Source organism: Cetorhinus maximus, chromosome 32 (assembly GCF_964194155.1).
Source record: "Cetorhinus maximus chromosome 32, sCetMax3.hap1.1, whole genome shotgun sequence".
NCBI classification, from domain to species: Eukaryota; Metazoa; Chordata; class Chondrichthyes; order Lamniformes; family Cetorhinidae; genus Cetorhinus; species Cetorhinus maximus.
The window spans coordinates 16,147,719-16,165,590 of record NC_135910.1 but is presented as its reverse complement, the minus strand read 5'-3'; the positions used below and the strand labels follow the sequence as shown (position 1 = coordinate 16,165,590).

The 17,872-nt window shown below is 51.2% G+C and overlaps 1 protein-coding gene across 1 annotated transcript in view; it reads right to left on the bottom strand.

Moving 5' to 3' along the window:
* The window catches only part of dpf1 (double PHD fingers 1), a 63,645-nt gene extending 47,937 nt beyond the window's left edge, over positions 1-15,708 (bottom strand). Inside the window, exon 1 of the mRNA XM_078533452.1 lies at positions 15,627-15,708. Within this exon, the coding sequence (XP_078389578.1) occupies positions 15,627-15,703 (77 nt within the window). The 5' untranslated portion in view covers positions 15,704-15,708. The remainder of the gene's footprint in view (positions 1-15,626) is intronic.
* Between the last annotated feature and the right edge of the window lie 2,164 nt (positions 15,709-17,872).

The following is a 17,872-nucleotide window of genomic DNA, read 5'->3' as shown; positions in this document are numbered from 1 at the left end:
TTGAGTGGTAAAGATCCACCAGGGCACTGTCGCCTGATCTTCTTCAAAATAATGGGCACTGGATGTTTTATGTCCACCCGAGAGGGCAGACAGGGGCTCGGTTTGATGTTGCATGTGAAAAACGGCACTTCTGACAGAGCAGCACTCCCTCAGTACCACACTCGGAGAGTCACCCGAGATTTTATAATCAGATCTCTGAAGTGGGACTTGAACCCACGACCTTCTGGCTCTGAGGCGAGAGTGTTACCCATTGAGCCACAGGTGACACCTGTACTGGTCTTTCATTCCGATTTTCTCCATCACCCCGTCCCCTCCTGAATGAGGGGCTTCAGTCCCTCACGTTCTGGGCACCAATTGTAGGCATTTCTATTAGGGGGGAGGTGTTTCATCTGGGCTCAGCAGATTCCCATGGGCATATTCCGGAAAGTGGGAGAGGGAAGTTATCGGACTGCAGTCAGCGGTGGAGGTCCTTGCTTACACTCTCCCTTGCCTGGGTTGACAACCCTTCACTCCTCACCTCTCACCTCCACTGCCCCAGTTGAGGTCAGCTAATGTAACACAGGCCGCAAACCAAATCTGGGACTGACTCTGTTCAGGCCCAACACGGGATAGAACACAAGATGTAAGAAATCGGAGCAGGAGGAAGCCATTTGGTCCCTCAAGTCTGCTCCGCCATTCAATAAGATCATGGCTGCTCTGGTCGTGACCTCAGCCCGAATTCCCTGCCTGCGCCCCCACCCCCAAAACTCTTGACTCCCTTGTCAATCAGAAATCTGTCTAACTCGGCCTTGAATATATTCAATGACCCAGCCTCCAATGCTCTCTAGGGAAGAGAAATCCAAGGACTAATGACCCTCTAAGAGAAAAAAATTCCTCCTCATCTCCATCTTAAATGGAGACCTCTTATTCTGAAAATCGGCCCCTTAGTTCTAGGTTCCCCCAGGAGAGGAACCGTCGTCTCAGTATCCACCCTGTCAAGCCCCCTCAGAACCTTACATGTTTCGATAAGGTCACCTCTCATTCTTCTAAACTCCAATGGGTACAGGCCCAACCTGCTCAACCTTTCCTCATAAGACAAACCCCTTCATCCCAGGGATCAGCCGAGTGAACTTTCACTGAAGAATACCCCTCCTTAAATAGGGAGACCTACTCTAGCTGCAGTCTCACTAATGCCCTGTACAGTCATAGCAAAACCTCCTCACTTTCTATACTCCATTCCCCATGCGATAAGGGCCAATCACACAGCCGCAAAAGGAGCCAGTGTTAAATGGTTCGTCGTAGCTTTATTTTTTTTGGTGCTGGCGTTGGCTGAGGGGGAGATGTTAGCGAGGCCCCCGATGACCTCCCTGCGCTCCTCTGTCTGACGCCCGTGAGCATCCACCAGAATTGCCACAAGAGGCAGTCCCGGGTTTGACCTCTCCGGACGACTCACTTCCTCGAGGCGTCAGCCTGGACTCCAGCTCCCGAGAGGGGTGGGAATGCTGAAACCCGCTGCCTTGGGAGTGGGGCGGGTTTGTGAAGGGGAGGGGGGGGGGGGGGGGGGGATTAATTGGGTAACTTTACCAAAGAGCTGGCATTCGGCATGGGCCGAGTGGCCTCCTTCTGTGCCCTATCACTCTCTAAGTCTGCCCACCAAACCAAGCTGTAAGGAAAATGCTGGAAAATCTCAGCGGGTCTGGCAGCATCTGCTAAGAGTGGAACAGAGTGAACGTTTCGAGTCCAATGTGCAATATTGCTCTTCTTCGGAACTGTTAGAAGTAGGGAGAAGCTAGAAGGAGCCCCATTCCCCCCTCAGATCACCCCCCCCTGTTCACCGACCTTCATTGGATCCTGATCTGGCAATGCTTCACATTTATAGGCCTCATTCTTGTTGTCAAATCCCTCTAGGGTCTCACCCCTCACCCCTCACTACCTCTGTAATCTCGTCCAGGCCCAACACCCTCCAAGATCTCTATGTCCGTCTAGTTCTGGCCTCTTGGGCATCCCCCAGTTTGAATCTCTCCACCATCGGCGGCCCTGCCTCCAACTGCCAGACCCCCTAAGCTCTGGAATTCCCTCCCTAAACCTCTCACCACCCCCCCTCTCTCTCTCTCTCCTCCTTTAAAATAATCCTTAAAACCAACCCCCTTTGACCAAGCTTTTGGTCACCTGTCCAGATTGCCTCATTTACACGGCTTGGTGTCAAATTCCCGTTTGTTAACACTTGTGCGAGAAAAGCATTGCGGCGTTTTACCCATGCTTAAGGGCGGCTATGTAAATGCAACGTGCTGTTGTTGATTCACGTCAGACATTTTGCCCTCTCTGTATCTTTTTACAGTTCAAAATGGCTCCACATTACTGCACATGTGCAGCCCAGATGTACAGAGCGGCTAAAACATTTAAAAGAGAATTGGCTGGTAAAAATTTGTCTTAATTATTCTGCAGGCAGCTGTACCCTGATAGACGGAGTGTGGAACCTGCCAACTCAATCGAGATGTGGGTTCGCACTGAGACCAGGTAGAAGGTTAAGCATCTCGCAAAGAGGTTTTTTTTTGTTTAAGAGCCATGCAATCACTCATTTAACAATCGAATCAAAACGCAGGCAGAGAGAGAGAAAAAGAGATTATTTTGCAGAAACACAGATTTCCATACGAATGTGATGGATGAGTGCTGAGGCTGGAGGGAGGTGGAAGGGAGGGGCGAGGGAGAGAGGGGATGGAGAGGGAGAGAGGGGATGGAGAGGGAGAGAGGGGACGGAGAGGGAGAGAGGGAGAGAGGGAGGACGGAGAGGGAGAGAGGGGACGGAGAGGGAGAGAGGGGACGGAGAGGGAGAGAGGGGACGGAGAGGGAGAGAGGGCACGGAGGGGGAGAGAGGGGATGGAGAGGGAGAGAGGGAGGACGGAGAGGGAGAGAGGGGACGGAGAGGGAGAGAGGGGACTGGTGGACTGTCCTGAATCGATGGAGGGTGTGGTCAGAGAGTCGAGAATGGGGGGTCCCGGGTACCGATTGAAGATTTGCACCCCCCCCCACCCCCCACACCCGTTCCCCTGGTGTTGCCCAGCAACCAGCCACCGGCTGAGCTTTTAAAGGGGACCTTAATGTTGCCCACCCCCGCAGCTCAGGGAGTTCCAGGCGCCCACCCCCCCGGGGGCGGAAAAGGCAGCATTGCTATAGCGCCTGTCACCACCGCGGGACGTTGCCGAATCGCTTCACGGCCAAAGCAGCGCGGTCGCCGGCTGTGGCGCGGGAACGGTGGCGGCCGACTGGCGCACAGCAAGATCCCGCGAAACAGTGATGCAGAGTGACACATCCGGTCTGTTTTAACGACGCCGCCCCCATCCCCATTATCCAGCGGGGTTGGGCCCTCCCCCACAATCTGGGTCCTAATCCCATTCCTGTTCTCCGCCTGGTGAATCGCCAAGGCAGGAGGAGGGCAGTGATTGAGGAGGGGATGAGGTAAACTGCTGGGAGAGGGTGAGGGGCACAATGTGTGCCTTGATCATGGCGATCTCCATCCTTCCAGGTCTTTACTGTGGGTTACGAGGGGTGTGGAGATGCTTCTAAGAGACGTGATGAGGTGTTAGGCAAGTCTTTTATTTTTGCCACTGTTGTGTTGTGTGATTGGCACCCCACCCACCACCTTAAACACTCACTCCCTCCACTCCCGACGCACAGTAGCAGCAGTGTGTGTACCATCTACAAGATGCACTGCAGGAATTCACCAAGGCTCCTTCGACAGCACCTTCCAAACCCTTGACCACTACCATCTAGAAGGACAAGGGCAGCAGACACATGGGAACACCACCACCTGCAAGTTCCCCTCCAAGCCACTCACCATCCTGACTAGGAAATATATCACCGTTCCTTCACTGTCGCTGGGTCAAAATCCTGGAACTCCCTCCCTAACAGCACTGTGGGTGTACCTACACCACATGGACTGCAGCGGCTCAAGAAGGCAGCTCACCACCACCTTCTCAAGGGGCAATTAGGGACGGGCAACAAATGCTGGCCCAGCCAGCGATGCCCACATCCCGTGAATGCAAAAAAATAGAATGTACAACCTGCTCCTTTAAGAGGCATTGCCTTAAAGGCCATTTCCTAAACAACCTCACTTTCGCATCCTGCAACTTGTGACTCCTCCTGAACTAGAGTCTCAGCTCCTGATCATCGCTGGATCCCAAATCATCTCATTGGAGGATATTCTGTACGAGGCGGTGAGGTACTGTCACTCCGGGTTTAGCTGGTCAAAGCCATGAGTTACTGAACCCTACGAACAGAAACTCCCAGCCTGGCTTCCTCCATTATATGGTGCCGGGGGCAAAGGTCAGAGTGAGGGTGAAAGGGAGGTTGGCAGCGATGCTCCCCTGGTGGAAGAGTCACCAATGCTCACTCTCTGGTTTGATAGCTTTGGGGGCCGGGGAGGTCCTGGAGGGTGGCAGATCCCCCGAATCACTGCCAGGATCGGGGGCAAAGGAGAGAAAATCAGCTGGAACTAAATTGACACTGGGTGAAAGTCACTGACCTCTCGCCCAGGACACACAGAACCACGTCCGAGAGATTATCCTTCAATTCCTGGAAACATCAGGACACCCCGGAGCGTTGGTCATCACAAAATGTGCACACTCACACCAACACACACACTGACACACTCACACCAACACACACACTGACACACTCACACCAACACACACTCACACTGACACACTCACACCAACACACACACACTGACACACTCACACTGACACACTCACACGGACACACTCACACTGACACACTCACACCAACACACACTCACACCGACACACTCACACCAACACACACTCACACTGACACACTCACACTCCAACACCAACATACACTCACATCGGCACACACACACTGACACACACACTCACACACCAACACACACACACACTGACACACTCACACCGACACACACACTCACACACCAACACACACTCACACTGACACACTCACACTGACACACTCACACCAACACACACACACTGACACACTCACACTGACACACTCACACGGACACACTCACACTGACACACTCACACTGACACACTCACACCAACACACACACACTGACCCACACACACTGACACACTCACACCAACACACACACATTGACACACTCACACCAACACACACTCACACTGACACACCAACACCAACACACACTCACATCGGCACACACACACTGACACACACTCACACACCAACATACACACACACAGAGACACACTCACACCAACACACACACACACTGACACACTCACACCAACACATACTCACACTGACACAGACTCACAGTCACACTCACACTGACAGACACACATACCAACACCAACACACACTCACATCGGCACACACACACTGACACACACTCACACACCAACAGAGACACACTCACACCAACACACACACACTGACACACTCACACCAACACACACTCACACTGACACACTCACACTGACACACTCACACCGACACTGACATACATTCACACTGACACATACTCACACCAACACAGACAGACACACACTCACACCACAACACAGACACACACAGACACTGCAACACACACACACACACACATACACATACACATGGCTGCAGAGGTCTAGTGACATCATTGTAATAACAAACCACTTGCTGGAATGTTCTATGAGGCACAGAGTTTATGGGCTTCCTGAGTGACAGGTAATGACTCCAGTGTGGAGATATTGACAGTGCCACAGAGTGTGTATGTTTAACCAGAATCTCTGCTATAAGATACTCTTAATGTATTCACATATTTTATTAATCAGGCAAGTAATCAATACAATAGTAGATTAATCTGGGAGTCTCAGTGAACCTCTCACAGGCTCAGATCTGAATGTGTTCGGGGCAACTTTAATGTAAAATGTGTGTTTGTGTTGCTTTGGGAACACAATCACCTCTGACCCCGACCTCCAACTTACCCAGACTTATAGAATCAAAGAATCATTACAGCACAGAAGGAGGCCATTTGGCCCGTTGAGTCCATGCTGGCTCTCTGCAAGGGCATCTCAGCTAGTCCCACTCCCCCCACCCGCCCTATCCCCACAATATGTTTTCTCTTCAGATAATTATCCAATTCCCTTTCAAAAGCCTCAATGACCCTGTCTCCAGCACAGGTTCAGGCAGAGCATTCCAGATCCTAACCACTCACTGCGTGAGCAAGTTTTCCCTCCTGTCGCCATTGCTTCTTTTGCCAATCACCTTAGATCCATGCCCACAGGTTCTAAGCCCCCTCCGCCAATGGCAACAGTCTCTCCCTATCTCTAGATTTTGAACACCCCTATCAAACCTCTCACCTTCCTCTAAGGAGGACAATCCCAGCCTCTCCAAATTGATCTACCTAACTTCAAGCCACTCGACTTGGGACATTCCTTCACTATCACTGGGTCAAAATCCTGGATCTCCTCCAGCCAACTCCATTGTGGGAAAGCCACCACAAGCAGAATGCTCACCCTCTTGGGGCAACTATAGCCTGAGGGATGGGAATAAACGCCCCACCCCCACAACCACAGGTTTTGTCCTTTAGTCTGGGGAGCAGGGCCTAGGGGTCCTGGAACCCCCCCCGGATTTGAAGGTGATGCTCCTGGACATTGATGTGAACAAAAGCCCGAAGAAGAAACATTTGGACGTTTACAAATTGGCACGTTTTTAAAATGTTTTCTATGGCTTATCAATAATGGGAAAACTTGGCAGACGGGGCTGAGGGAAAACAACCCGGTCGACTCAAGTTGGGAACAATCCATTTGGATATCAAAGAGTCTGTCTGCTTCTCAAATGGGCACAGAGGAGGGCATCACGATGATGAACAGCCAATGGCGGGAGAGTGGAGGGGGGGGCGGGGAGTGGGGCATCACGAGGATGGACATGTCGGGCAGCCAATGGTGGGAGAGTAGGGCACAGGACATCGTGAAGATGGACATGTCGAGCAGCCAATGGTTGGAGAGGTTGGGGGGGGTGGTACATCATGATGATGGACATGGCGGCCAGCCAATGGTGAGAGTGTAGGGGTGGGGCATCGCGAGGATTAACATGTCGGCCAGCCAATGGCGAGAGTGTAGGATGGGGTGTTGAGGTGGTCGCAAGTCATGTGATGACCTCGGGGCGTTTTACCTATGCTAAAGACACTATATAAATGCAAGTTGTTGTTGTTGACACCTCTAGGAATGTATCCAGTCAGGGTTGGCAGCCCTGGCTCAGTGTCCCCCCGGGTCAGGCGGGGGTGAGGATGGGGATGGGCGGAGAGTGTCTGTCCATTATCCGGTAAATCAGTGTTTGGAAGTTGGAGGAGGATCAGCTCGAGGGGGATAATTTCCGGGAATCTTAAAATTTTGTTTCTGGCTGGTGAATGACAGTAAGATTTAAAAAAACAAAAAGGCATCTCTCTGTGGCGATGACAGTTGGGGAAATTTCACACAGAGTCAATTCTGTAAATTAAAAATCTCATTTCCTCCATGTTTTGCTGAGATGTTAATAATGAAAAATTTCCAATGGTTATTTTTTTCAATAGTGCTTTAAGTAATTAACCCTGAACCATTACGATATAGGCTTGGCAACCAGAGATTGAAGATTGTTTTAACAATAAAGCATGTACATTTTTACAGTGTCTTATCACATCGAATCATAGAATGTTCCAGAACAGCTTGTGCTGGTATTTTCCACCATAAGAGCCACCTCTCCTGTTCACCTCCCCCGCTCGTGAATATCCCGTCTCTCAAGCAACAACTTCCCATTTGCTGCTAAAATGTACTCACACCGTCTGTTAACAAGAACGAAACAATAGCAGAACACTGCGGAGACTGGGAATCCGAAATGGAAATGGAAGGTTCTGGAAACATTCGGAGGTTGCGCAGCCCCCTACCCTCCGGCGCGAGGGAAGGTAGAATTGAACGGAAACAAAATTAAACGTTTCAGATTTGTTGGCCCTTTCTGTTCCACTCAGAAACGACTGCTTCTCCCTCCACAGGTGCTGCCCGGGCCTGCTGAGTATTTGCGGCATCTTCCTTTATGTTGCTGCAACTACTTGCATTTATATAGCGCCTTTGATGTCAGCAGGCAGTCGGTAGTACAGAACTCGAAAAGGGAGACATGTTGCCAAAGCTTTTCGTCTCGCACTCATCAGGACAAACACAAGAATACCAAATTTCAAACAATCACAACAATTTATACTTACAGGAGAGAAAGGGTGCTGATTGGTTGGCAAATCAACTTTGATTGGTGAGGTGGTACCGTGGAGAAAGGAATGGGGAACTATAGGCTCCCCAAGCTCCCAGGTGATTCATAAAAAGGTGCAAGGCTTGAACATATTCCTTTTGTTTGCAGATCAAGATCATTGTGTATGAATGTATGTCACTTCTAGCAGGTATAAATGAGCCACATTATGAGCTCAACTGACTGTTTGTGATCATTTGAAATTTGGCATTCTTGTGTTTGTCCTGATGAATGTGAGACAAAAAAAATCTTTGGCACTTGTCCCTCTTTTCAGCCTTTAATGTAGAAAAACATCCCAAAGCGTTTCGTGGAGTGATAACATATACACCAACGAACCTGACACTAAGCTACCTTAGGTACTAGGACAGGTGACCAAAAGCTCGGTCAAAGAGATAAGTTTGAAGGAGCGTCTTAAAGGAGGAGAGAGATAGAGGGAGGGAGAGGTTTAGGGAGGGAATTCCAGAGCTTAGGGTCCAGGCCGCCCACGGTGGAGCGATTAAAGTCGAGATTTCCAAGAGGTCGGAATTGAAGGACGAACAGGGATCTCGGAGGGCGGTGGGGCTGGAGGAGGTCACAGAGGTAGGAAGGGGTGAGGGATCTGAGAATTTTAAATTTAGGATACAGCCAGACTGGGAGCCGATTCTCAGCAGGTCAGAGTGGACCGGGCTGCTGAGGGAGCGAGGAGCGGGGAAGGGGTTAAACAGTAACAACACACACACACACACACACACACACACACACACACAAGGGAAAATAAAACAGCTCTCTTTACTGGAACACTTAGGTCAAACAAGCAGCACGTGGCCTTTACACAGAGTCTCCCGACTGCTACTTTAGAAGCTGTTTAAGTGATCCAGCCCAGTAAAATCACCAAGGAGCAGGTCTGAATTGAGTGTAAAATTGGCCAACAGAGCACCAGAGGAATGTGCATGTGTTAGTGATATCAGCAGGGGGTTGTAGCGAAGGACCATTCAACAGCTGAGGGAGTGGGCACCATCTGTGTAAAGTACTTCCAGCTGGTAGGATTGGCGCCTCTTGGCCAGGCAATGCTATCCCAGAGGCTTCCCACCACAGACAAGGGGAATCAGGGCAACCAGGGGTCTTTCCCTTCTGGGATTGTCAGAATTGTTTCAGCCAAAATATAAAAAGGGAACAGAATAAAACCACGAAGGTACAGCCGGTAAACAAATGGAGGAGACAGAATGTCCGGTAACGTCTCAGCTTGTAAAATTCTCAACCTTGTTTCCAAGTCCCTCCATGGCCTCACCCCCCTCCCTATCTCTGTAACCTCCTCCAGCCCCTACACCCCTCCCTATCTCTGTAACCTCCTCCAGCCCCTACACCCCTCCCTATCTCTGTAACCTCCTCCAGCCCCTACACCCCTCCCTATCTCTGTAACCTCCTCCAGCCTCACCCCCTCCCTATCTCTGTAACCTCCTCTAGCCCCTACAACCCTCCCTATCTCTGTAACCTCCTCCAGCCCCTACAACCCTCCCTATCTCTGTAACCTCCTCCAGCCCCTACAACCCTCCCTATCTCTGTAACCTCCTCCAGCCCCTACAACCCTCCCTATCTCTGTAACCTCAAGCCTCTACACCCCTCCCTATCTCTGTAACCTCCTCCAGCCCCTACAACCCTCCCTATCTCTGTAACCTCCTCCAGCCCCTACAACCGTCCCTATCTCTGTAACCTCCTCCAGCCCCTACACCCCTCCCCATCTCTGTAACCTCCTCCAGCCCCTACACCCCTCCCTATCTCGGTAACCTCCTCCAGCCTCTACACCCCTCCCTATCTCTGTAACCTCCTCCAGCCCCTACAACCCTCCCTATCTCTGTAACCTCCTCCAGCCCCACCCTCCTTATCACTGTAACCTCCTCCAGCCGCTACAACCCTCCCTATCTCTGTAACCTCCTCCAGCCCCTACACCCCTCCCTATCTCTGTAACCTCCTCCAGCCCCTACAACCCTCCCTATCTCTGTAACCTCCTCCAGCCCCTACAACCCTCCGAGATATCGGCACTCCTCTCATTCTGGCCGCTTGAGCGTCCCCGATTTTAATCGCTCCGTCGTTGGTGACTGTGCCTCCTGCGGCCTGGGCTCCAGGCTCTGGAATCCCCCTCCACCTCTCTCTCTCTCTCTCTCTCTCTCTTTAAGACGCTCCTTAAAACCCGTCTCTTTGATCAAGCTTTCGGTCACCTGCCCTAAAACCCCCTTATGTGGCTCAGTGTCAAATTCTGTCTGATAATTGTTGCCGTGAAGCGTCCTGGGACGTTTTACTATGTTAAAGGCGCTACATAAATGCAAGTTGCCGCTTCTGCAAATCTCCTATCAGGCCTCAAGCTGGAGGACTGTGTCCGATTCTGGGCACCGCATGAAGGATGTCAAAGCCTTGGAGAGGGTGAGGGGGAAGATTTAGTAGAATTTTTCAAAATGGTGAGGGCTTTTAATGGGATAAACAAGGAGGAACTGTTCCCAATGGCAGGGGGGTCGGTAACCAGAGGGACACAGGGTGAAGAGAATCAGCAAAAGAATCAGAGGGAGAGATGAGGAGAACAGTTTTTGTTAAACGCAGCGAGTTGTTGTGATCTGGAAGGCGCTGCCTGAAAGGGCGGTGGAAGCAGATTCAATAGGAACTTTCAAAACAAGGGAATTGGATTACTGCTCGAAAAGGAACAAAAGGAGCAGGAGAGGAGGGGGCGTTAGTTGGATCTCTCTGTCCAAGAGCTGGCACGGACACAATAGGGCCGAATGGCCTCTTTCTGTGCTGTAGCATTCTGAGTGGGCCACAGGCTCAACTTGGCAAGTTTGCGAAGCCTGTTCCCAGTAGGCCGGGCTCCTCACTGGGAGCACAGGCTGGTAAAATGGGCCCAGAACTTCAGGGAGTCCCCCACCTCGCTAGCTGAACACACGACAGAGCGAGGGTCCCACAACGCGGAACAGGACTGTGGGGACAGGGTCACTCCCAAATGCCGGAGGTGGGGGTTAAGGTGGCCCACCCCTGTACGAGGGGACCTTCACCACCCTGAGCAGCTGAGGGTAAACCCCTGCTCGCATGGGGGGGAGAGAGTTCGGGTCTGAAAAGGAAGATGCTTAAAAGAGAAAAACAGGAAAAGGGGGACTTGCATTTATATAGCGCCTTTCATGACCTCAGGACGTCCCAAACCCCTGTACAGCCAATGAAGTACTTTTCTGAAGTGTAGTCGCTGTTGTGATGCAGGAAATGCGGCAGCCAATTTGCGCACAGCAAGATCCCACAAACAGCAATGTGATAATGACCAGATTATCTGCTTTTTGCTATGTTGATTGAGGGATAAATATTGGCCAGGACAACGGAGGGGGAGAGAACTCCTTCTGCTCCTTCCCCATTGACCCACTTCAACTATTTATCCAACTCTCTCTCGAAAGTTATCATCGAATCTGCTTCCACCGCCCTTTCAGGCAGCGCCTTCCAGATCACAACAACTCGCTGCGTAGAAAATAAACCCCTCGCCTTATCTTCCCCTCTGCTGCTTTTGTTGATTCTCTTCAATCTGTGTCCCCTCTGGTTACCGACCCTCCTGTCGCTGGAGACACTATCTCCTTATTTACTCTATCAAAACCCCGTCCAGGTTTGGAACCCCTCCATTAAATTGCCTCTCTGTCCGAAGGGGGGACAATCCCAGCTTCTCCAGTCCCTCCACACGAACTGAAGCCCCTCGTCCCTGGAACCGTTCTGGGTTAAATCCCCTCCGCGCCCTCTCCAAGTCCCTTGACATCCTTCCTAAAGCGCGGGGCTCGGGGTTCACCAGTGCATCAGAAGCAGGGGCAGGAGGAGGCCATTCAGCCCATCGAGCCTGCTCTGCCCTTCGACAAGATCGCGGCTGATGTGACTGCGGCCCCAACTCCGCTCCGCTGCCTGACCCCCTCCATAACCCTCGACCCCCTTGTCGATCAAAAAATCTGTCCAATTCAGCCTTGAACGTATTCAGTGACCCAGCCCCCACTGCTCTCTGGGGGGGAGGGGAGAATTCCAAAGGCTAACGGCCCTCGGAGAGAAGGAAATCTTCCTCATCTCCATCTTTGAACATGGTCCTGTAAAACTCTAGCCCTGCAAAGTGCTAATGGTGGCACACGCATTTGGGTGAAGCAAAAACCCAGCGACTGAATAAATACACCTCACACTCGTCGTCTTGCAGACTGCACTGCATTTCCTCCAAGTTTAATAAACATTCAACAAATCATTGCTGTCTTTAAAGAGAAAAAGGAGGAGAGGGTTGGGAGGGGGTGTGGAATTTAAAAAAAACGAACACAAGAGCCCCTGTGTTTCCATTTGACTCAAGGTTGAGGCCGATATGTGAATTTGTTCTGTTTCACGTAGGACTGGAGGTATTAAAAATGATCGTCGGAGCTAAGATCTTTATCCAGATGCACAGATCCCTAACTGGAAATCGGCAAAAAAATATTCCTGAGCAGCTCTCAATATCTGCCTGTGTTCTGTTAGACACCAAATGCAGTCGGGAAATGCATTAATTGTATAGTTATTTATACTAAATCACAAACGCTGCTCTCTGTTTCTCATTAGCTTTATTTGGAATTGATTTACCCTGAGGAACACCAACAATTCGATGACAGCACACAGAGCTCCAACCGACTGAAGGAATGGTGCTGGACCAGACGGGGAGCCAAGGGGGGTGGGGTGCCCTGGGAAAGGAGAAGGGAGGGTGAGGTCCCTGGGGAAGGGTTGGTAGGGCTGGGTGAGAAGAGGGAGGGGGGGATGGGGAGGTGGTGTGGGGAGAGGAGGCAAGGGGGAAGGGGGAGAGGGTGTAGGAGGGGGAAGGGGAAGGGATGGGGGGGGAAAGAGGTGAAGAGTGGGGGAGGGGGGAATAGAGGAGGAGAGGAGGTGAGGGAGAAGAGGAGATGGGGAGAAGGAGAGGAGGGGGAGATGGAGGGGAGGGGAGATGGAGGGGAGGGGAGATGGAGAGGAAGGGGAGATGGAGAGGAGGGGGAGATGGAGAGGAGGGGAGATGGAGAGGAAGGGGATATAGAGAGGAAGGGGAGATGGAGAGGAGGGGGAGATGGAGAGGAGGGGAGATGGAGAGGAGGGGAGATGGAGAGGAGGGGAGATGGAGAGGAGGGGGAGATGGAGAGGAGGGGGAGATGGAGAGGAGGGGGAGATGGAGAGGAAGGGGAGATGGAGAGGAGGGGGAGATGGAGAGGAGGGGGAGATGGAGAGGAAGGGGAGATGGAGAGGAGGGGGAGATGGAGAGGAAGGGGAGATGGAGAGGAGGGGGAGATGGAGAGGAGGGGAGATGGAGAGGAGGGGGAGAAAGGTGATGGGGAGAAGGATGAGGGGAGGATGGAGAGGGAGAGAGAGGAGGGGAGTCAAGGAGGGAGAGGCTGAGAGGGTGGGGAAGGGGAAAGTGGGAAGGGGGAGGGGGAGGAAGTGGAGGAGATGTCTTTGGGAAGAGGAGAGGCCAGCATTGGTGGGTTGGGGGGGTTTTGGGGAGGGAGAGACCCTGCAGCAGGGTGAGGTGCCGTTGGGCTTTCTGAAATTGCCGTGGTATCTGGACAACCCCCTGGTCATCCAGACAAGCCTCAGACCCCCAAGTGACTCCCTCACCCACTGGCACGTCCGCAGGTTTCAGGAACTGATACAGGGGGCAGCACGAGAACATCACAAAGTGACCAAAAATCACACGTGGGCACTCGGCAGCGTGAGGAGAGGGGCGGGGGGGGTGGAGAATCTCCTCGAAAACCCTTCTCTTTACTCAGTAATGTAGACACAAACCACTCTCGGGCTAATGCAGCCTGACTGACCCCTCCGCCCTGTCCTGTTGCTGTGCTGAGCTTCCTCTGATTCTGACCTTGTGTTTTTAAATTCAATCTCGGCCAAGTCCAACTGAATCTTTTTTTTCCCAATCAGTCACTTTGCTCTCTCTCTCAACCCTCTCCTCTCACTGGGATCACACTCACCTCCCAACATCATGAGCGAACCTGGGCGCAGGATTACAGCACGGTTACAGCACAGAAGGAGGCCATTTGGCCCGTTGTGTCTGTACTGGCTCTCCGAAGGTGCAATTCATTTGGTGCCATTTCCCCACCTTCTCCCGGTAACCCTGCACATTCTTCCTGTTCAGATAACAGTCTAATTCCCTTTTGAAAGCCTCGATTGAACCTGCCTCCATCACGCTCTCCGGCAGCTCATTCCAGATCCTAACCACTCGCCGCGTGACAAAGTTTCTCCTCATGTCGCCGTTGCTTCTTTTGCCAATTACCTTAAATCTGCACCCTCTCGTTCTCAATCCTTGGGAAGTTTCTCCCTATTCACCCTATCCAGACCCCTTATGATTTTGATACACCTCTATCAAATCTCCTCTCTTGATTGCTCAGTGGCTATTCAACTCATGGGGGCATCAGAAGCCCAGCTAAGGGCAGATTTAGCCCCCACTTGAACTCCCCAGCATTTTACATTGCAACAGATGCCACAGGGCTTAGCAACCAGAGACAGTCAGCCCACTCACAGTGAATCTCTGATTAACACCAACTAGGGGTGGAACGTGGAGGACATGCTAGAATGTATCATTTCGATGAATCCCCAAATTAGTGACCCCACTGATGGCCCTGAATCTTCACAATTGCCACAATAAATCAGGCAAGGGTGATATTTTATAAACAGCACCCACCCCCCCACCAAAAAAACCCCATCCCACACAGTAAAAAATACAACATTTTAATAAGTTTACACAAAAATATAGAATTAAAATCTCTGTCTTTAAGATTGAGCTGCAAAATAAACTAAATAAGGCATTCAACGTCCATAAAAATTAGAATCCCTCACATAACGAGTTTATTTTGAGGGGAATTGTTTTCTGTCGGCTCAACGTCTTGCCGCCGGGTCCACCGCCTTTAATTGCCCTGCAGTTCCCGGCGTCTCCCCCCGGGTGGCGCTGGCGAGCCGCTGCTGACTGCAGCCCTCCCCTTGCTCTCATTAAAGGCGAGCGGCTCGCTGCCGCTGAGCCTTGATCAGGAGCACAGCCCATTAACTAACACTGTAACACATAACACAGGGCTACAATATACTCCACACCAGCAGTCACCTTTAAGGTGAGGAGGCAACTCTCCATCCAAAGAGTTTTCAGGTGGAGGAAATCCAGGTGGGCAAAAAAAAAATGAAAAATTAAATTAACTAAAAGTAAAAAAAAATGTTGTTGCAAAATGAGAAACCTGCAAAAAAAAATGCACCACCATCACATTATTCCAGGGGTGCAGAAAATTATTGAGTGCAATGCACTTGGCATTTAATTGCAAAGCCTCTCTAGATTGCATGCAAGTTTTTTTTTTAAAGAACTGCCAAATGCAAGAAAGATCTGGGCAAATTGCAAAATGCAAGGCAGAAATTTTGCAGATACTCACGATTTTAAAGGATTCTGAATGACTGTCGCCATTTTGATAGAATAAAATACAGTAGGATCACAATTGTGGTTTAACATTTCATTTTGACCATTCAGAATATGGAACAGGGCTGCGGCCAGAAAGCAGCCAATCAGAGGCGCCCTGGTGCCTGGGGAGCGACGTCACCTGTGTGAAGGGGGCGGGGCCGCGCCTGCGCCTGCGCCCCAGCTCCTGGGGAGAGAGAGGGGGGAAAGAGAGAGAGAAAAGGGGGTACCCCAGTGTCTGCTGGGAGTTGTAGTCCCCCTGGGGCAGCAATGCCTGCTGGGAGTTGTAGTTCTCTCCCTCTCTCTTGACCCTGGAAGAGGGGCTGTCAATCACCCACTTGTAGCCCCCAGCTCCCCATTCATAATCTCACTGCACAGAGGGAGTTCCCTCACCCCTACGGGTTTTTATTTTGTGAATGGGCAGTGCAAAAGTTTCCAAATAATTAACCAGCCTTCACCTTAAAAGGTTTTCATTTTTGTTGATTAAAATGGATTTCTGCTGCTCTGCATGATATAGAGGGGGGAGGAGGGGGAGGAGGAGGAGGAGGGGGTCGGGGTCTCCACAAGGGGGAATAAAAATAGCAACTTTCGGGGCTGAAACCAACGTGTCCACTCTCAGCGCTTGGCGCGCTCTGCCCTGAATCAATAGGGCATGGTTCAGATCGTACCCCCAGCAACCCGAGCACCATAACTCGGTAGGTGTGGCAGTGCTGCACTGTTGGAGTGGCTGTTGTCTTGATTAGAGGTTAAACTGAGGTACCCCTTCCTCCCCCCAACCAGCACCCTGTCAGCCTGATAGAAAAGGTCCCAGGGCCACTATTTTGAAGAATAGCAAAGTCGTGGGGGGGGTGGTTATTAACCCCAGTGTCTTGAACCAATGTTTATCTCTCAATCAACATCACAAAAGCAGATGACCTGGTCATTATCACTTTGCTGTTTGTGGGAGCTTGCTGTGCGCAAATTGGCAGCTGTGTTTCTGACCTTGCAACAGTGACTACATTTCAGATGTACTTTATTGGGTGTGAAGCACTTGGGATGTCCTGGGGTTGTGAAAGGCACTATAGAAGTGCAAGTTCTTTCTTTATTTTTACAGAAGCTCCCCATCCTAGGCCTGTGACCACTCATGAGTGAGTGAGTGAGCTACCATCTGACGTGGTAAATGCAGGCTCACTCGTAAGTTTTAAGAATAAATTAGATAGATACATGGATGGGAGAGGTCTGGAGGGTTATGGCTAGGTGCAGGTCAATGGGACTAGCGGAATAATATTTCGGCACAGACTAGAAGGGCCGAATGGCCTGTTTTCTGTGCCGTAGTGTTCTATGGTTCTATGATAGACAAATATTCGTCAGCTGACTATACATAGTCTCCACTCCCTTAATGCTGCTCCTAACCGTCTCCCCTCAAGTTCTGAATAGTTGCCCTGCATACAATTCCCCCTCGTGTGTCAGTGGTGACATCACGGACAACACTCCTCTGTCTGAGTGAGAAGATTTGGGGGAGCTGTGAAATCGCAGAGCTGAGGGAGTGCTGCACTGTCAGAGGCGCCATCGTTCAGCTGAGATGTTAAACCGAGGACCCGTCTGCCCTCTCGGTGGGCGCAGCAGAGCAGGTTTTCAAAGGGGGGGGGGTGCAGTTCTCGAGCCAATATTAATCCTTAAATTTAGTTGCTTTTTTTGTGGGATCTTGCTGTGCCAAATTGGCTGCTGCGTTTCCTACATTACAACAGTGACTGCACTTCCATGCCTGTAAAGTGACATCCCAGTCTCTTTTTTTTTTATATATATATGGCCCTCTGGGATGTGGCCAGCATTTTGTTGCCCCCCTCCCTAATTGCCCACTGGAGAAGGCGGTGATGAGCTGCCTTCTCGAACCGCCGCGGTCCCCCCCTGTGGCGGTAGGCACACCCCCACTCCGTGGGCTGGCGGAGAGGCGCTATGTAAATGCAAGTCTTCCCTCGCCGCCCTTGGGCTGGGTGCTTGCCCGGATAACTACTCAGACTCCAAACAGTTGGAAAAAACAAAGAAAAAAATTGGTGCTGGGTTAGGCTGAACAATTTACTCGGGCGAGGATTTCCCCTTCATTGGGCGTTTGAACCCTGGAGGGGAGTTCAGCACAGAAGGAGGCAGGGAGAGCAAGGATAGTCTTGTCATATGACACGGTGGGGCAGGCTGCCTGTGTATGTACTGTTACTGTACTGTACGGAACAGGGTTGAAGAAAGTGT